Raw genomic sequence first — 22,031 nt, forward strand, 5'->3', positions numbered from 1 at the left:
TTCTTGTTGAAAGAATCAGAAAAAGCAGAGAGATTGTGCCCAATGAGAAAAGTTCCAGGAGGGGGATATGTGCATGTTCCATGGACTCGACAAGATATTTTGTCATTTACTAATGGTTTCCCAAAGTTAAGAGAAAAACCAGTTGAATTGTACAGGCAGGTTGAAAGGTTTGTGGAGGTTTCTAAGGTTTTATTGAAAGATTTGGATGGTTTATTTGACATAGTGGTGCCTGCTGATTTATGGACAGAATGTAAAATAACAGTTGATTGGCCTAGCGAGGAGTACCCAAGAGATGGAAAAACAGGAGCCCCTTCAGAAGAGGTAATGAAGAAATATCATCAGGTGATCACTTCCTTGAAAGGGAAAATTCCACCAAAAGAAACAGATTGGGAAAAGATAGATAGAACAACCCAAGACATAAATGAGTCTGTACATGCTTATTATGAACGCCTATTACAGGTATTCAAGGAGTATAGCGGATTTGAGAATATTGGAGATAAAAATATGGGTCATTTTGTGTATCTGTTTGTGTCTAATTAGAGACCCGAAATTTGCCAAATGATTCAATAACACATGTTGTGCTGGCAGGGAAAACCTATCGATGAGATTCTAAAATATGGCAAGTATTGCGGAGACGATATTGAGAATAGACGTAAAAAGTTGGAAGAAAAAGTAATGTGGGCACAGGTAAAATTGGCAGAACATCAAAAGCTTACATTAAATAGTCAAGCTGATGATCAGGTGAAAGGACAGGGTCAGAATGATAGTAACGGGGGAAAACCAAATGGACGAATGAGTAGTGAGGAAGCAAAGAAGAAATTTCTTTGTCGTGGATGCTGAAAATTGGGACATTGGAAAAACGAGAGTAAAAATATTCAGAATAATAATGGCCCAAATCAAAATTTAAATCCGCAGACGCACTATGAGGTGATAATGAGTCAACCGCAGCAGGTTGTTAATCAACAGAGTCAGTAGCCACCTGCCCCTATGCCAAATTTTGTGAACAGAGCAAAATACAGTGCGGACAACGGATTTCCAGGAGAAAGTGGTAAGAAAAATGTTGTTCACAGTTTCTTTTGCAGAATAGTCACCTTCATGGAGATGATCAATGACGGTGCCTGAGTGGGAAGGAAGAGGAGTGCGTACTTGGCGCCTCCTTACCGGTAGATCAGTCAGGTCCATATATTGATGGGAGAGTAGAAGGAAAAGATATTACCTTTTTGTTGGACACCGGTGCTACCCGTTCTACTGTGAGAACAGCAGACATCCCAAACCTACCCCTCTCGGGAGAAGCCATCCAAGTAGTAGGCGTTTCAAACAAACAGATTAGAACTCCAATAACAGAACTCATGGAGGTGCGCATTGGCAATTTCAGAGAAATGCACACATTTGTGGTGTGCGACTCTAGTCCAGTAAACTTGTTAGGAAGGGACTTGTGCAAAATGAACAGTACAATTTATTGCACACCGGATGGTGTTGCGATTCAGACTCCTGATGAAGACTGCATCTGTAAAATAATGCTGGCAGAACAAGGCACAGAAGTAGACAGGATGTATTTAATGATGACAAAAGATGATTTACCAGATGAATTAAAAATTACTGTGAATCCAAAGGTGTGGGATTTCACTGGAAAAGAAGTAGGGTTAATGACAAATGTAGATCCAGTAAAGGCGACTGTAAAAGATGGTGCAGTCTACCCAAAAACTAGGCAATACAAAATGAGCCGTGAAGTTAAAGCAGGGTTGCAGCAGAAATTGATCGTATGATTAAACAAGGCATTTTAAAGGAAATAATGAGCAGTCCTTGTAATTCACCTATTATTAGCATTAAAAAGCCTAGCAGAATATACCGGATAGAGCAAGATTTACGAAAGATTAATAAGATTGTCGTGCCTTGTTGCTCAATAGTGCCAAACCCAGCAGTGATTCTGTAGCAAATACCATGGAATGCAGGATGGTTTACTGTAATTGATTTATGCCGAGCATTTTTCTCTATACCTTTACACCCAGACAGCGAGTATCTCTTTTCATTTAAGTTTGAGGACAGTATTTTAGTATGGAGTCGAGTTCCTCAAGGGTATACAGAAAGTCCTTCAATTTTCAACCACATTTTGAAAAAGTGTCTAGAAACAAAAGTGATGCCCAGGAATTCAGTCCTTGTGCAATATATCGACGACTTGCTCATTGCAACAAAGTCGCGAGATGATTGTGTTACTGATTCAATTTCTTTGTTAAATCATTTGGCTGATGGAGGACACAAAGTGTCTCCAGAGAAATTACAATTTTGTCGAACTGGAGTCAAATATTTGGGACACCAAATAGAAAGAGGAGTGAGAAAAGTGACCCCTGAAAGAATAAAGATAATGAAACAAATGCAGTTACCACAAACCCAGAGAGAAATCAGAATGTTTCTTGGTGTAGTGGGTTATTGTAGGCAGTGGATTGTAGGTTTTTCTTTGTTAGCTAAACCATTAATACAGATGACACAGAAACGGGCAAAGGACCCAGTAGTTGGGGATGATGAAACCATGGAAGCTTTTGTGAAATTACGAAATTGTTTGTGTGAAGCTCCAGCTCTAGGTATGCTAGACTATACAAAATAATTTGCACTATTCTGTTGTGAAAGAGAAAATTGTGCCCTTTCAGTGTTAACCCAAAGAAATGGTTTGATGAGACATCCAGTAGCGTACTTTTCTGCTACTTTGAACCCTGTAGCATCAGCATTACCTGGCTGTTTAAAAGCAGTAGCTGCTACCTGTATGAGTCTTGAACAAAGTGAGTCCATTGTGATGGGACATCCTGTAAAAGTATAATTTTAACATTCAGTGGAAATCCTTTTGACTAGAACACGAACACAGTACCTTACCCCTAGTCGGATGGCTAAATACGAAAGAATCATTTTAGGAGCAGAAAACGTGAGAGTGGTCAGGTGTACTATACTAAACCCTGCTACTTTATTGCCAGAGGTACGTAGGGAAGAAGTAAGAGATGAAGTTGAGCATGACTGTCTGGATGTCACTGAGTTATGTACCAAGCCCCGGCCAGACATACAGGAAGAACCCCTGAAAGAATAAGAACATCAGCTATTTGTAGATGGCCTTTGTATGAGACATGAAGAAGGAGGATTAAGTGCAGCTTATGCTGTGTGCACATTGGCTGGAATAGTCGAAGCATCCTATTTACCAGGAGTCAAGTCTGCACAAGTAGCTGAATTGATAGCTTTAATTAAAGCATGCAAAATTGGGAGGAATTGGCGAGTAACCATTTACACTGATAGCCAGTATGGTTACAGGGTTGTGCAGGACTTTGGCCAGCTCTGGATGGAGAGGGATTTCATTACTTCTTCAGGATCCCCTATTAAAAATTGAAAATTTGTGAAAGAACTGTTGGAAGCAATACAATTGCCAAAAGAAGTGGCAGTGGTCAAGTGTGCTGCACATCAGTCAGGAAATGACTATGTGGTAGCTGGTAATCGATATGCTGACCAGGTCGCTCAGTATTGTGCTAGAAATAAAATGGCACTAAACAGGAAAATTTAAACAAGTGGAATCAAATGCCAACTTATGCTACTCTCAGCACTAGAAACATGGGATGAAGTCAGACAATTACAGGAAAAGGTGGAAGTGAGTGAAAGGGAGGAGTGGATAAAAACAGGGTATCAAAGGAGAACAGAGGATGACGTGTGGATTTACCGAGATGGCAGACCAGTAATGCCAATTTGTTTACTCTCTCAAATGGCTTGAATGTATCATGGAGACACACACGTAGGCAGGGACAGCTTGATCAGGCTCTTTAGACCGGATTGGTATAATCCGAAGTTTGGGTCGGTCGCAGAGAGTCTTTGCCAGAGATGTTTAACTTGTCAACAAATAAACCCAGGCAGAAAAATAGTGGTCAGTTGGGGAAGAATTGGGAAGGCAGAAGGACCAATTGTGAGGTTGCAAATAGATTTTATTCAATTACCACCATGCAGAGGATTGAAGTACGTCCTTGTCATAGTTTGTTTGTTCTCACAGTGGGTGGAGGCATACCCTACTACAAGAAATGACAGCATTACAGTTTCCAGACTGTTGTTGAGGGAGCTAATTCCGCGGTTTGCTTTTCCAGTAACTGTGGAATCAGATAGAGGATCTCACTTTAATAATGAAATAATTTGTTTAATCTTTGAAGCATTTAAAATTGAACAAAACTTCACTGTGCATATCGCCCAGAGGCTTCTGGAGTGTTAGAACAAATGAATGGCACAATCAAATCAAGCCTGGCAAAGGTGTGTGCATCCACATCACTGTGTTGGCCAGATGCATTACCTCTTGTTCTGATGGGACTCAGAAATATTCCTGATAGAAACACAGGATTGAGTCCCCATGAAATTCTCATGGGAAGAGCAATGAGACTGGCATTTATACCAGGACACAAACTGTTGAGTATAACTGATGATCTGGTACAAGATTATTGTAAAGGATTGGCTGACCTAGTGCGTTCTGTCTCTCACCAGGTTGGAGAAGACACAGTTGCCAGGCAGCCGGATCACGCACATGATCTAAATCCCGAAGACTGGGTGGTGGTGGAAGAATCACACCCGAGAGTTGTGCCTAGCACCCAGGTGGGATGTGCTGCGACAAGTCATACTGGTTACAACAACAGAAGTGAAATGTTCAGGTTTGCCTAACTGGATCCATGCCAGTCATACCAAAAGAGTACCAGCTCCTGGTGAAAGGGATCCACATCTGACAAGCAGTTGGGGGCACTGAAGGTTGTACAGCTGAGGAATTTAGAATAACTTATTTTGAAGTAGCTGACCCAGAATAACCGAGCACAAGTCAGGAAGACTGAATACCAGTGGTTGACACACCTGAGGTGATTATTAAAACGAGAAGCAGAACCAGATTAGAAAGGCAAGAAACTAGAGAGGATGAGATAGGTGTAGAAGAACAAGGTCAGGAAAGGGTGAATGAAATTGTTGGAGATCCTGAGCAGGATCAGACAAGGAGAGAAAAATATACTCAGACAGAGGTAAATCAACACATTCACGGATCTGAAGAGGGAAAGATAGGCCTAGAAGAACACGTTCAGGCTGCAGAAAAGCAAAGTGCAGTCTGGGAAATTGACTGGAAAACCAAGGCGAAGGAGTCAAAGACTGCGAATTTTGAACAATAAGTTCAAAGGTCCTGAATGGACCTATGTGATTCTTGAAGAATTTGAGAATCTAGATTTGAATGAAGAAAGTGACGAAGAAATAATTGCAGAACAGATTGACGAAGGAGAAGTGAAACCCCCTTGAAGATCAAATAAAATAAAAATTCATAAAGCAAAGCAAAGAAAAGAAGAGGATTCTTCTTAAATAAAAATGGCTAATGATAGGGTTACTGGAAGACCAAAACAAAATTGTATAAAGAATTGTTGTAGAATATGTATTTGCAGCATAGTTTTAGTACTTATATTCTGGTTAGTATTAACCATAGCCATCCCTTATTTGATGGTGACAGAAAAGAAAAATAACACAGATACTAAAGAAAGAATGGCTAACATAAAAGGAAATAGAGTAGAATCAGAAGCACAAGATGAGATAGATTTGCATTACACTGTGACAAATAATGACACTGCTTTAAATGTATTCACAAAGCTATTAGTTCAGTACGTAGATACCATGGAGATTAGTGATTTTTATGTATGTATGAAATTACCCGCATCAGTAGCAGAAGGTGTCACGTATCACCATTTACCATTAACATATGGTATTTCATGTAGTATATTAACTAGTTTATTCTATAGAACAGGAAAATTACAGTATTATTATTCAAATGTAGATGTGATATTTTCAGAGGTTCCTATTCGCAAGAGAATGAATCCAGTTCTTAGTACTAAAGATGCACAGTTTATGGGTGAATATTTCTTAACTATGAAAACAACAGATATAGCAGAAGCACACAAAACCAATCTAACATGTTCATTACACGAAGAAGAATTTTTGAATTTAGTAGAGGAAAAGAGACAGGACTTCCAAAGAAAGGCTTCTGAAAAGAAACCTCAGATTTCTCAGTGGGCTGAGAAAGAGGAAATATATACAGCTGGCAAGACTCATGCTGCGATGTCCCTAGATTTTTAAAAGAAAGGGAAGATCTGCCTCCATAGATTAAAGACTGACTATAACAATGTATTTATTGGTTCCAGTGAATGCGGACATAACTTTTTGATAATTGGAAGTTGGGGACAAAAAGGGGGAACAGATTCAGTATTTCCTCGAGTTTATTATGTGTGTGGGAATAAAGCTTATTTTAGGCTGCCTGCACGTTGGTACTGGAGTTGCTATTTTGGAATAGTATTCCCTAAAGTCTATCATGTAAAAAGAATCACTTGAAGCAATGAAAACACATAGGAACTAACCCGTAGGAAAGAGCTAATTTTTTAGAAATATCCTCTTGATATTTCATTGGCAAAAGAGGGCGGAGTCTGTAAAATGCTGAAAGCGCAACATTGTTGCACTTATATTTCAGATAAAAGTGTAGAAATTGGAGGATACATTAAAAATATTTCAAAACTGTAAGAAGATTTGAAACCACTGGAAGTTGATAGTGTATGGAATAAATTAACACATAGGGGCCGATTCACAGAACTAATCTTTTGGTATTCACAGAAGGCATTTAGTAGTAGTAAAGTTAGCATTTTGTCTTAAGTTTGACTTAAGTTTGACTTAGGTTTAACTTAAGACAAACTCAAGACAAACTTAAGACAGACTTAAGACAGACTTAAGACAAAATCCTAACTTTACTACTACTAAATGCCTTCTGTGAATACCAAAAGTAGTAAGTTTAGGATTTTGTCTCAGATTACTTCTGTGAATCGGGCCCATAGTCTTACCTCAATAGGGACTTGGTTTGCTAATAAAGGCCAAATAATACTGCCTATGCTTGAAATAATAATATTAGTCTTAGCAATAATGACATGGTGCAAATGTTGTAGAAAGAGAAAGAGATATGAAGTAAATGAAAAGGGAAAGAAAAGAAAGTATGAAGAAATTCAGTTAGATTAAATGAAAGGCGCACTATATAAAAAGATGAAAAATGTAAAAGATAAAAATGAGGAAGGAAATGAGAAGACTGGAAAGGGAATTGAGATGTGCTAAAGTTGGCATCTGGTTTGGTGATGGGTAAATTTGTGTTGGCACAAATGTCATCAGAGAGGGGATTGATGGAGCAAGGACTTGTATAAAAGAGACTTGCTCAGGTGCAATCCTCTCATATAACTCGTAACACTGTATTAATAGAGTATTGTGTACATTAATATGCACCACAGTACATATTTTAGCAAAATGAAGCTTGCTTACGTGTTTTACTAACAAGTAACCTGAGAGAAACTTAAAATGGCTGCTAACGCGGGAAACTGTACTGCGCATGCGTCAACGGCATCTACGCAGAATGACGTTCTTTCGCTTGGAGGGAAATTTCTGCACCTGCGCAATCGCTCTAAAAATGGCCACTTGAAGGCTCATATGCTAAACATCTGCCTTGCTGAAATTAAAACAAGCTATTTACTAACTGCTAACGCGGGGAGAGCTTTTATAAGTAAATGGGATTAGAATAGAGATAGGTGGCATACAGTGAAATCATTTTATTTTTAAATGAATATGTTTCTCTTTGACCTCTCTACTAGTTCATAATTGGGCCTCCGAGTGATGCTAAAGTCTGTACTACACGTGACACCTCACGCACGCGTAGTAATGACAAACCAGAAGCCATGATGTTATATTTTGAAACCCGCCCAAGGCCATCATTGTTACATGTCCTGAGAACCTGCTGGACATGCTGCATATTGAACAGACAACTGTTATATGTAGTAATTTTTATTGATAAAGATGTGAAATGCGGGTGGGAAATAAAGCTTTGGAATAACAATTAAGGGTCGGGAACATTAAACAAAAATTATTAGAACTTAGCATGGTGTGATGATCATCTCCCTTGCCTGTCCAATCAGAATTAGGAGTTTCATAAAGTTGACACATTAATGGGTGGTACATTCATTAGAAAGGTATAATTGAGGTAGTTTAGTTAGAACAGAGATCGCAGCAAGACTAGAATGCTGAGAGACCGGGATGGGTTACCACCTACTTGAAGTAGGCTGTCAAATTGCAAATGTTTAGCGACCGCATTTGGATCATAAAACATTCCTACATACTGATGCGATTCGGTATTAGGAAGGGAAGTCCTAAAACGCCCCTTCCTAATAGCGAATTGCAAACCCATTTTGCTATTCAGTAACAGGTTACCGAATCCCAAAATGGGTTTTGAAACGTGCAAAAAGATTTTTTAGCATTCGCCAACAGTTGGCGAACGCTAAATAGCTTCATACATGTCGCCCATAAAATCCTGGGTTAAAATAGAATAACTGCAAACTCACGTCCCCTGTTCTTCTTGCACAATTTGACTTCACAAGAGCATTTTTAATAATTGTTAATTTGTGAACTAAAAACAATTCAAATGCTTATATGAGGTTATGTAGTATTACTGATGTACTGCTGAGCCTAGCAAAAGTCAAAAATGAAGTTCAGAGAATTTGAAAACTAGAAGAATGAGCAGACCACAAGAGCATACCTTGCAATCGTGTCCACGAGGAAACATTGTTCCAGACTCCAAAGGCTAATCAAATTGTGAACTTGGTTTCAGACATGCTGCACTAGCTTTCACTTAAGACTCAATCTGATCCCATTGTATCTGACAGATACACGGTATGTGACAGGTCCTATATAGCAGCAAAGGCTCTAAGGGGCACATGCATCAAGATATACTTTTGCGAGTCCTTAATTGCGATTAATAAGGAATCGCAATTAAGGACTCGCAAAAGCCTATGCATGTAGGAATCACTATAAAAATACAGATTCCTAAACATTCCTTAATAGCAACTCGCAAATTGCGAGTCGCAATTAAGGAATGGATTCACATTTATTCCTAGGGGCCTACAGGCCCCTAGGAATGAATGGGAAATTGCATGCGCAATTTGCGAGTACCAATAGGTACTCGCAATTTGCTCATGCAATTTCAAGGGTGCCAAAAGGACACCCTGTTGCACCCCTGAAATTGTGGTGTGCACTCATGTTGCGCACACACATGCCCCAAGGGCATGTGTGTGTGTAACCTGAAACTTTGAAAAATGCACTTTAGTGCATTTTTCAAAGTTTCGCTAAATGCCATCAGGTTGCAATAACCTGTATTTAGCGGTCCATAATAGCAAAATAGCTATTGTAAATGCAATCTTGCATTGCACTTAAGGCATCGCAATTTGCAATTCCTTAAATGCAATCCCAAATTGCGATTGTTGCATTTGGGATTAATGCATTCCAAATGCAAAAATTGTGATCGCAATTTAGCTTGATGCATGTGCCTGTGTGTCCCATATGACATTTACTGAGCATAGTGTGTGACAGAAGCTGCAGAACACTGATCCGAAGTAGAGATCAGTGGCGTATCCTAGATGACAGAACGCAAAAAGTAAGATGACCTCTGACCCTGTTTACCAGGCAGGTCGCTCCCCTCACCGCCACGCAGCCCCCTGTGTGACCACTGACCGCTGCTGCATTGTGTCTGCCTGCGTTAGAGTGACTGTGCCCTCCTTCTCTTCTGTACCCACGAGTGGGTAATTCTCCCCCACTGTACCTGTGTATTTTGCTGCCTTGATTGTCCCCCTCTCCTTTGGTGCCCAGATTGTGTCCCTTTTTTCTTCTGTCTTTCCCCGCGTCTCCCCCTCGCCGCCCGTTTCCCGCCGCCGCGTCCCGTAGCTCCGCCCCCTCGCACCCTATTGGCCGCCGCGTCCCATAGCTCCGCCCCCCTCGCACCCTATTGGCCACCCCGCTCCCACCTCCCAGCTGCTCCTCCCTCCCTCTCCCACTCATATGGAGGCCACGCAGCGGTAGAGAGAGCGACCTCTGACCCTGTTTACCAGGCAGGTCGCTCCCCTCACCGCCACGCAGCCCCCTGTGTGACCACTGACCGCTGCTGCATTGTGTCTGCCTGTGTTAGAGTGACTGTGCCCTCCTTCTCTTCTGTACCCACGAGTGAGTGATTCTCCCCCACTGTACCTGTGTATTTTGCTGCCTTGATTGTCCCCCTCTCCTTTGGTGCCCAGATTGTGTCCCTTTTTTCTTCTGTCTTTCCCCGCGTCTCCCCCTCGCCGCCCGTTTCCCGCCGCCGCGTCCCGTAGCTCCGCCCCCCTCGCACCCTATTGGCCGCCGTGTCCCATAGCTCTGCCCCCCTCGCACCCTATTGGCCGCCGCGCTCCCACCTCCCAGCTGCTCCTCCCTCCCTCTCCCACTCATATGGAGACCGCGCAGCGGCCGCGCGCAGCGGCCGCGCGCAGTGGGCGTGCGCAGTGGGCGCACCTAAGGCAAGCCCGTCTGCGCCCGTCCGCGCCTGGCCCACGCCCAGCGCCAGACCCCCTGGCCCCCGCAGATGCCAGCCCACCCGCAAGACCTACAACGCCGCCACTCTCATCGCACTCAACACCGGCCAGAGCCCCGGCAGCTGCAGAGCCACCCCAAGATGCACCCACAGACCCTTCACCTGCCAATCCTGCAAGTTCTCCTGCATCCGGACCCGTACCGCACCCGCCAAGCCAAGCACCAACAGCAACCACCTGAAGCACCTGAAGTGCATCCTGCTCAACACCCGCTCCGTCCACAGGCACGCAGTGGAACTCTGGAACCTGCTCGACGCCACATGCCCAGACGTCGCCTTCCTCACGGAAACCTGAATGAACGCCTCCTCAGCACCCGACATCGCCATCCCGGACAGATACAAGATCACCCGGAGGGACCGCGCCAACCAGAATGGAGGAGGCATCGCCATCGTCCACAAGAACACCATCCGCATCACGACCAACTCCGAAGACACCCTCACAGCTGCCGAACACCTGCACTTCCAGATCCACATCGACCCCAAGACCACCCTCAGAGGCACCCTCATCTACAGACCCCCGGGACCTCGCACACAATTCAGCGAAGACATCGCCGACTTCATCAGCCCGCACGCACTCCCCTCCGCTGACTACATCCTCCTCGGGGACCTCAACTTTCACCTGGAGAACAACAATGACCGCAACACCACCACCCTGCTGGACAACCTCGCCAACCTCGGACTCAAGCAACTGGTGACCACCCCCACCCACTACGCCGGCCACACGCTCGACCCCGTCTTCTCCTCCAGCAAGGACATCACCTTCAGCCACGCCACCGGACTCCACTGGACAGACCACAGCTGCGTCCACTTCACCTTCAGAAGGACCACGACTCACCACCACCCGCAACTGGTCCTCCGCAGAAGCTGGAACAAGATCGCTGCCGACCAGCTCACCACATCCCTGAGCCAGAACCCCCCCACCAGATCAGCGAACCCCAACCAAGCCGCCAACAACCTCACGAAATGGACCAGCAACTGTGCAGACGACCTCGCTCCACTGAAGACCCCCCCCCCCGCCAGACCCGGCACCAAGAAAGCATCTTGGTTTACCGACGAACTCAAGAGCTCCAAGAAGAACTGCCGGGCCCTCGAGAAAGCCTGGCGCAGAGACCCAACTACAGACAACATGACCACCCTCAAGCTCGCCACTCGAAGACATCACCAGCTGATCCACGCCACCAAGAAATCCGCATTCAAGGAACGACTGGACAACAACGCCCGCAACAGCAAGGAACTCTTCAACATCGTCAAAGATCTCTCGAACCCCAGCGCCGGAAACAACGACATCACGCCCTCGGAGGACCTCTGCAACTCGCTCGCCTCGTTCTTCCACAGCAAGATCGCAGACATACACAACAGTTTCAGCACACAGCCAACGCACCCTATGACCGGAACAACGCCCCCCACCACCACCCTCCGCGCCTGGACCCCAGTCAACACCGAAGACACCATCCGCACGATGAACTCCATCCACTCAGGATCTCCAACCGACCCCTGCCCTCACCACATCTTCAACAAGGCCGACTCCGTCATCGCACCCCACCTGCGGGACATCATCAACGCCTCCTTCGACACCGCCACCTTCCCAGAGAGCTGGAAGCACGCCGAACTCAGCGCCCTACTGAAGAAACCATCAGCGGACCCCACCGACCTCAAAAACTACCGCCCCATCTCGCTCCTTCCTTTTCCGGCCAAAGTCATCGAGAAAACCGTCAACAGACAACTGGCCGCCTTCCTCGAGACGAACGGATCCCTCGACCACTCGCAGTCCGGCTTCCGGGCCAACCACAGCACCGAGACCGCCCTCATCGCAGTCACCGAAGACATCCGAGCTTTGCTCGACAACGGGGAAACAACGGCCCTCATCCTCCTGAACCTCTCCGCGGCGTTCGACACGGTCTGCCACCGCACCCTAGTGCAGCGCCTCAACAACATCGGTATCCAGGAGAAGGCACTGGAATGGATCATCTCCTTCCTCGCCGGAAGAACACAGAGAGTCCGCCTACCCCCGTTCAGATCCGAGGCCACCGAAGTCATCTGCGGCGTACCACAAGGATCATCACTCAGCCCCACCCTCTTCAACGTCTACATGAGCCCCCTCGCAGCCATCGCACGCCAACACAACCTCAACATCATCTCCTACGCCGACGACACCCAGCTGATCCTCTCCCTCACCAACGACCCCGCCACCGCCAGAACCAACCTACACGAAGGGATGAAAGACGTAGCCGAGTGGATGACGAACGCCGCCTGAAACTGAACTCAGATAAGATGGAAGTCCTCATCCTGGGATCATCACCCTCCGCCTGGGACGACTCCTGGTGGCCCCCTGCCCTTGGCAGCGCACCCAAACTAACAGACCACGCACGCAACCTGGGCTTCGTCCTGGACTCCTCCCTCTCCATGACCAGACAAGTCAACGCCATCTCCGCATCATGCTTCAACATCCTACGCATGCTACGTAAGATCTTCCGGTGGATCCCCACCGAAACCAGGAAGATGGTCACCCAGGCCCTCGTCACCAGCCGACTGGACTACGGCAACTCCCTCTATGCCGGAACCACAGCCAAACTCCAGAAACGACTCCAGCGCATCCAGAACGCCTCAGCATGCCTCATCCTGGACATTCCCCGACACAGCCACATCTCCGTACACCTGAGAAACCTGCACTGGCTCCCCGTCAGCAAGAGAATCACGTTCCGACTCCTCACCCAAGCACACAAAGCTCTCCACAACCAAGGCCCAAGATACCTCAACGACCGCGTGACCTTCTACACTCCCACCCGCCAGCTTCGATCAACCAGCCACGCCCTCGCCACCGTCCCCCACATCCGAAGAGCCACAACAGGAGGAAGATCCTTCTCCTACCTGGCTGCCAAGACGTGGAACTCCCTCCCCATCCACCTCCGCCTGACCCAAGACCACCTCTCCTTCAGGAAGCAATTCAAGACCTGGCTGTTCGAGCAGTAGCGGACCCCCCTCCCCCAAGCGCCTTGAGACCCTCCGGGTGAGTAGCGCGCTATACAAATGCTTGATTGATTGATTGATTGATTGATTGATTGATTGAATCATGCCTCGAAAGGCTGCATAAGGTAACAGAAATCGTGAAAAAATGTTAAGAGTTGGGGAAATTGGTGTGACTCAATACTTGGAACAATAATGCAGTATAAACAAGCATAGGCAAAGCCAATAGGTTTAGCTTTTGCTGACAGTCATTTTGCTTTGTCAATCCCTGCTTTGTATGGCTTTTCAAAAATGTTATTGTGGCAGGAGGTGCTGGGTGGGCCATTGGCAATATTATAAAAACACACTGGCTAAAAGTATTTTTTTATTCTAAGTGGGTCGTATCCGCTCCTCCCTTCGGGGTGTGAGGCCAAGGTAGTTACAGAAGGTTTCCGGCATCTCGTTATATACATCACCAGAGAAGTAGGGGTCTTCATCAGCAATATCTGAGGCCACCCTTGCATCATCTCCGCGCTGATGTGCAACACAGGAAATCATTACCGCTTACACTCCTGGGAAGAGCAGCCCTTTACAATATGATGGCATTCCCCCGCTTCCTTTATGCATTACAGAATACGCCATACCTGGTCCCACCTCAATACTTTCAGTTAATTGAGTCCGAGGTTCGCAGTCTGCTCTGGAATAGTGGTACACCTCGAATCACTTTGCCAGCCATCAGATCATATTACTGGGCTGCACAGTTAGTGGTTGTTAACCATTGGACACACCAACCCATCACAGACCCAGTGTATAGGATGGGCAGGCATAATATGTACTCTGGCAATTATCTGAGGGCTCTGTATGGGGGGAGAAAACACATGCTCGGATTTCCCCCGACCTCCACAACAGGTCTCCATATGGCATACAGTAACGGCAGCGTTGGGCTGGAAAGGTAAATTAACACAGGTTACTCCGTTACTTGTGTCTTGTCAATTAGGCATGTTGTCAAGACAACCAGGGTTCGACAAGTGGGACCTGATCGGCCTCTCCAGGGTCGAGGATTTATGGGTGAAGGGTGGGGTAGGTCCGTATAGTGATCTGCAAACACAATATTAGTTGCATGATAGGGAAACTTTTCGATATCTCCAGGCCCGTAGCGCATTACACGAGACATTACACAGGGGTTCTGACATACCGGTTTCCTCTCCTTTGGAAGATAGAGTACTAGACGATTACCTCCCAGAAAAAGCTATCTCACTGACATACTGGAAAATCCTTAATATTTCCCCCAAGACATGCGACAAAATACGCCAAAAATGGACTGACGACCTGGGAGACATTACTGATGAAGATTGGAGGGAGGCCCAGGCATCACCCCGGGAGGTGGCGATCTGTTACCGTTCAAGCTTATACAGCTCAAAATACTCCACAGAGCCTATTACACCAGCTGAGCACTTGTTAAGATGGGTCTCATTAACTCCTATGTCTGCCTCTACGGCTGTGGCCACACTGGTACCTTTCTACACAAATGGTGGAAATGCCCGAGCCTTCAGAAGTACTGGGGAAAGGTTGTCTCCAACATGTCCCAGATATACCATAAAACTATAGACGTCTCTCCACAGCTCTGCCTTCTAAACATCTGGGAGGCCACTGATTTATCTAGACAGGAAAGAACATGGGTTTCGCTGAGCTATATAGTGGCAAAACGTAATATTGCCAGAACATGGAGGGGTGGGGTGGAGCTGCGACACACTGATTGGGAATCTGATATGGGCTGGTGTATGCAAGCAGAGAGAGTGGTGTACGAAGGCAGGGGGTGCCCGGGCAAATGGACGAAGATATGGGGCTCCCGGAATGAGAGCAGAGGTTGGTTATGTACCCCTTTTGATGATGCTTTCCCATTTGTAGTTGATAATGAGACACTGTAAGGCTTTATTGGCTAGGTGGGATCCTGCTATGATTGATTGTGCAATAGACCCAATGTAACGACTTGTCTGTAATCATATTTTTATACTTTGACTTCTGAAACTTTCACTGACTGCTCTATATTGTTTTCCTCTTTGATTTGTATTGTTTTATTTTGATGTTCTTCATAATAAAAGATTTGATAAAAAAAAAGAGTAATTTTTTACGGTCTCAAAAAATACTCATTGTTATAGTAGTCATTGGCCCTGTAGAGAACAACTTTGGGTGCGGATGTGCTCCTTGTGAAAGAGTAAAATACAGTCACACACAGTGTAGTTAGCCAATCAGGGCCGGACTGGGAACCAAAACCGACCCTGGCAAAGTGCTCGCCCGCCCCCCCCCCTCCCCCCTCCCCCTCATCCGCCGAGCTCTTTGCCAGGGCCGGTTTTCGTCTGATTTTGTTACAGGGCCGATTTTGCAGCTATACTGCAAAAACGGCCCTGTAACAAAAACGGCCCCCAGGGGCACAAAACCGGCCCCTACCCGTGCGGCGCACCGGGGGATTGCCCGGTGCCCGCTACGGCCAGTCCGGCCCTGTAGCCAATGACAAAAGGTGACTGCCCTTCCCAAACTGTGGGTTTAAGAAAGGTGTGAATGACAGCAACAGACCAATGGATGAAGAGGAATGGCTGAAAACTCCTATAATTGAGTATTTTATAATTAATGTTTTTTTTGTAAAATCAAAAGGTCTTGGCTGACTTAAGACCTGAAAATGTGGAAAAATTAAACCACACTTCTAAGAGGTTAGGAACCTGATTTTACCAAAGCGTGTGTTGGAAGTTTCCAGGGAAGGTGCTCTTCTTCCAGTACTATCAGGAAGGCACAAGATCATGCTGCAGTTGGAAAAGTCGTTTAGTATCTTGGGTTCAAGGGACTTCATCTGTCTTCTCAACCTTTCCAGGAACTCTGAGACGTTCATATGTTGATATGTTTGGCAGGCAGGCGATTCCTAAACAATAGAAAGGAAGACAAGAAAAATATAATTGCCTTCAATTTTAAACAGGCAACACTGAGAACATTACAAAGGTAAAGTATGAATAACCACAAGGCATGAATGTATCGAAAAACTGCTGATTCTGCTCAGGAACTTAAAGATACAACATATTAGCTATGTAGATTTTCATAATCAAAGGATACTCTCCTGAACCAATCTGGCATCTGTACAGGTAACTTGAATAAATACAGCACTTCAGTAATATCACAATATAATGTGTTTATTAAAAATACATTAAAAAACAGTTTAAAAAGTCAGTTGAACGGACACTATAGTTACAGTCCAAAATCAAAAACAAATTCCCAATGTTCTGCTCATTACTTCACGTTGTAACTGAGGACACTGACGATGCGCAACTCATTCTCTCCCTCACAGACAAGAAGCCCAGTACCCAGATCAAGTTCAATGCCTGCATGACTGAAATCATCCACTGGCTAAAGACCAACTGCCTAAAGCTGAACACCGATTAAGACTGAAATTGCGATCTTGGGGAAGAGCACTTCACTATGGGACTCCATATGGTGGCCAACAGAGCTAGGAACGACATCCACCACCCATGCCGCAAATCTAGGAATCATCATCAACAGCAAACGCGACATGACCAGTCACAGCAATGCTGTCACCACCTCATGCTTCCATATCCTGAAAATGCTATGGATTATTTTCAAATGGCTCCCAATCAGCACCCGGAAAACCATCACGCACACCTAGGTAACAAGCAAGTTGGACAAAGAAAACACCTATGCCAGAAGAATATGTCTCTTTACTACGAATGCCCTTTTCACTAATTCCATTACAACATGGTCGTTACAACAACTGCATTGTTTCAACACAAACCATTACATCGCAAGTCGTTACAACTACTTGCTGTAGGGGGTGCGCTGGACTTAGGAACAGTAATATTTACTATTCCTACTCCGGTTTGTGCAACTTTAGGGAAGGTGTTGGATTGTAAATCCAACACCAGCGCGCCCCCTACAGCAAGCCTTTGAAACGACTTAAGATGTAATGGTTTGCGTTGAAACAACAAGGTTGTTATAACGACTGCGTTGTGATGGAACGTGTTGTAGTGCATTCGTAGTAAACGATGTCTCCCATGCCGGAATCAACAAAAAACTTACCAGAAGGCTGTAGACCATTCAGAACTCAGCAACCAGAATCATTCTCACCCTTCCATGCCGCGTTCACATCACACCATACCTGAAGGAGACCCACTGGCTCCCCATTCACAAATGAGCACAATTCAAACTTTTCACCCACACTTTCAAGGCACTACTTAATACTGGCCCAGCATACCTCAATAATTGCAAATGCTTTCAGAAACCTTTCAGACACTTCTGCTCGTCCAGACTTCTACTTACACACATTTCACACGTACTAAAAAACCAAACCTGGCAGTTGAGCCTTCTCCCACATTGCTCTCTAAGCGTGGAACGACCTGCAATTAAACATAAGAGCTTCCTCCTCACTTCTTGAATTCCACAAGAAGCTGAAGTCCTGGCTTTTCGAGTAGTCTACTAGGCCCTAGGTTTGGCTAGGCTCACACCTGCCCCGCGCCAAGATACCCTCCCAGATGATTGCGTGCTCTACAAATCTGGATAACATAACATCATAAATAACACTGATGGCACCAGTGATGACATTATGTAGCAAATAACATTAATGAAGCCAGTCAATGCCACTATACCACAGTCGCACTTGTTAGAACCTTTGTCGTACCCAGGCGGGTCTGGACACAGTGACAGGCCTTCATTCAGACTCTATGCTGACTGGCAAGGAGTGTTGAATGCAGAGGTTGATATGCCATACCATGCAGGTTGTGGACCCAGGGAATCTGGTGGTCAGCTGTGCTGAGCAGGAACCTGTGGTTAATGACCAGGGGGATGGGGCTGCAAGTGTAATACTCCAGTCCAGCACTCAGCATCAGTGTTAAACTGACCTCTGGCACCTGTTGGACACTCTGGCACTGCTAAATAGGTCGTGTTTTTGTTCCTGTCATGGCCCACGGGACAAACAAAAAACACTCACTGGTCATCTAAAACTGACCCATCTGGAAATGAAAGAGTCAGAGCACCCGACAGGCCACTCCAGTACTGCTCAGCAACCATTTTGTCACATTCTAAGGGGAATAATATATTAGAAGCGCCCAATGGGCCCTGGACACAGCCTTCTAGGAATAACAGCCTTCCACCACACTCAGCGAGTTTTCGGTGGTGGGCCCATCCTTCAGAGAGCCCATGATCTCAGTACTCTCTCATCCAACACTAAAAGACATGGCCTTGGAATATGCCCAAACACAAAAGGAGGTAGAGCCTGAGACTTTCGTACCATATCTGCTCACAGAATGTAGTTGATTTAAGAGAGCACACCAACTTTGTAAAAACTGCCCTCACCCACAACAACCCGGACGAGGAATATTTGGTGATATTAGACATAGAATCCCTGTACACCAATATCCCTCAACTTGAAACCCTAAGTGTGATAGAGGAGCTCCTCTTTGAACAGGATTGGCAATATCAGACCCCTAGACCATTTATATTACATCTGACTGAATTCGCACTGACAAGGAACTTTTTGAGCACAAGGGAGTTCTCTATTTACAGACCCATGGAACATCAATGGGCAGTGCATTCGCACCAAGTCTAGCGGGTCTGTATGTTTCTACCTTTGATAATAAACATATCTTTGACGCCGGCAATCCATGGACACATAACATCTGTGTCTGGAAATGGTTCATAGATGATGTCCTCCTCATTTGGCGAGGCAGTGAGGCATCTATAAAGGACTTTATGCAATGGCTGAATGGACAAAATCCATTTTTGCATTTTATGATCACTATTACCAAGGATGAACTCCCCTTTTTGGACTTAGTTATTTTTCAAAAGGATGGAAAATTGTCAACTAGAGTCCATCACAAACCCACGGATAAGAATGGACTTCTTCACTTTGGGAGCTTCCATCCAAAATCCTTGAGGGGGAACCTCCCCGTGGGGCAATTTCTGCGGCTTCGCAGGAACTGTTCTGAACCTGATAAATTCAGGAAAGAGGCTACCCTTCTTGCGGGCAAATTGTTTGATAGACGCTACCCCAACCAAGTGATCAGGAAGGCACGCAAGCCAGCACGGAATTGCCCTAGAGGGGCGTTATTGGAAAAAGTTGAGAGACCGACTAAAAACAAGACTATTTGTGTCACTACATTTAATACATCTTCCACCGCCATTAAACGCCTTATTTTGAAACATTGGCGTATTTTGAACTCCAGTGGTCTCAAGCTCAAAAACCTCTTTTTTCATTCAGGAGAGGTCAAAACATTAAGGACCAATTGGTACATTCCCGTTCACAGAACAACGTTCGAGGGGCTCCTCGTGCGGTTGGAAATCTGACACCAGTCAAGGGCCACACCCAATGTGGGTCATGTGATGTATGCACACTGACAAAAAATACTAAAGAGGTGGATGTGGGCCTTAGACATCCTTGGCAGCAGCGAGTGCATACGAACTGCAATTCCTCCAACGTCATCTACATAATCAAGTGTCCTTGTAACTCGATTTATGTTGGGATGACTTGTTGAAAAGTCAAAGTAAGGATAATGGAACATAGGAGCAATATCCGTTGTGCCAGGACGAACACACGCCTGACACTACAATATGCGGAAAAAGGGCATTCGGTGCAGGATATATATTGGACAGTGCTGGATAAACCTTCATTGGCACCAACTACGAGGGAGCCATCACAAGCCCTTTTCATACGTGAACAGAAGTGGGTGTATCGTATTAGGAGCCACGAAATGGGGCTTAATGATGAAATACCTTGGACAGTCCTGGGTAATAAATAAATAAATCCTTTTCCATTATTTGGGTGAGCCAAACAACAGGCATTACATTACATGTATTTAATGGGACGGGGTCCTTAAAGAAATTGAATAACTCTGCTTTAGACAACTAGGTTCCATAAGTAAAAGACAATTGAATATGCACCAGGTTTTAATTATTGGCCACATTAAGTGAAGAGTGAATGGTCAACCCATATCTAATGACACCTGTTATCGAGTGGGGAAGGTCTGTGAGAATTTCTGGTATTTGAGATGGCTGGCAATAACAACTCACTCTGATTAATACAGAGTCTTTGGTACAATTTACCAATATAATTATAATCGGTGGTATGAGCAGCTCTAGGGGCTCGTTTCCTACTTCCTGGATTGAGGACGTACAGCTTCAGTATTTTGGTTAGCGGTCTAGATCCAGAATTTAACGTGGTGCGCGCCTTGTCACACGCATGCACCACGTGATGGGACGTGGAACTAAAATGAATGGGAGACCGCCAATCGAGGTCCCTGCACGACACCTAGAGAGACTGATTACAGTGGCGGCGCACCACTCTTGACGAAGTAAGGAGGAGGGGGGTACTATAACTACTTCTGACACACGATCTGGGTAATATACTTGCAAAATACCAGACCTGTGTGAAGAGCGCCATATACTTTAACATGGGCGCGTTATACATACCGAAGGAGTGATGAGCACTTCGATCTTTGCATGAAACCTAGTGCTTCTTATGGATACACTTAGTCACTGAGAAGTACATAGATGGTTGTCGCCGATGTGTTTAAAAATATTTTTCTTCTTAGCCCGGATCACGAGATATGTACTGTTCAGAGCTAAGACGCTCCGACAATAATCACGAACCACAATATATGATTGGTTGGAGGTCTTTGTGAAACTTTATACTACCTTCATTAGAATCTAACAATAGAGTATACACTGCGAGTTTATTGATTGATTCTTTCCACAGTGTGTGACTACAGAGGGTCGCCCCCTACTCCAGTGCCAATTTTAGCATTCTACCTAATAAACTCGGTAAGATGTGCGGTGTGGTGTACATAATGAGACCGAGATTTATTACACCTAAAGATACATCTAAACATATGACTACGATATGGGGCAGGGTGCCTCAGTATCTTTTTTATCTTGTTTGATTGAGGGGAGGTGTTTATCATCTTTCAGCACGTTTTTCTTGTATAACAGCATGCGATTAGCATTTATGGATATGATTCACAGACTGTGTGAGATATATACCAATTGAAGGGCCATTGTATGCCCGCTAATTTAGAAGGCTGTGATATTCGCTACCTAAGAAGCACCCCAGTCGCGCCAATTGGGTTGGTTGCGAATGTAGAGAAATTATTGAGAGCACACGATAACATTCTTTCTTTGTTTTGAGTTGATGTATTGGGAACAGTTTGTTTACACCATTAGTATGTTTCTATTTTTCAGTTCCTACTAGAAAAGTTACGAACTACTCCAGACTTACAGTTGGAGTATAGCCCAGCAAAGTGGGTACTAAAGGGGTTTTATCGGAAAAGCAGCATAGGGATCCAGCTTGTCCTGATGAATGCTGGGTTAAGAACCTAAAACCGGCGGAAACATGTCGAACTCTATGCAGAACGGAGGGGTGGTGAGCACCTAATTTACTCTCACCACCACCATCCGTAGGTATATCTATTATACCTTTTTTTAGCTCTGACTAGGGAATCTAGGAATAAAAATATTATATAGATATCCTCACCCACGCACACAAGGCACTCCACAACACCAGACCAGAATACCTCAACAGACAACTCAGCTTCTACACCCCCAACCCCCAACCACCAGCTCCGCTATGCCGACCTCGCCCTCGCCACAGTCT

The 22,031-nt window shown here is 45.2% G+C and overlaps 1 protein-coding gene across 12 annotated transcripts in view; it reads right to left on the reverse strand.

Annotated features, from left to right (window-relative positions):
* Window positions 1-22,031, reverse strand: part of FLT3LG (fms related receptor tyrosine kinase 3 ligand) — a 786,318-nt gene that overhangs the window by 227,279 nt on the left and 537,008 nt on the right. For all 12 annotated transcript variants that reach the window (XM_085616318.1, XM_085616321.1, XM_085616323.1 and 9 more), the window contains one exon: window positions 16,115-16,301. In XM_085616318.1, coding sequence (XP_085472444.1) covers window positions 16,115-16,301 — 187 coding nt within the window. The remainder of the gene's footprint in view (window positions 1-16,114; window positions 16,302-22,031) is intronic.

Source organism: Triturus cristatus, chromosome 7, assembly GCF_964204655.1.
Source record: "Triturus cristatus chromosome 7, aTriCri1.1, whole genome shotgun sequence".
Lineage (NCBI taxonomy): Eukaryota > Metazoa > Chordata > Amphibia > Caudata > Salamandridae > Triturus > Triturus cristatus.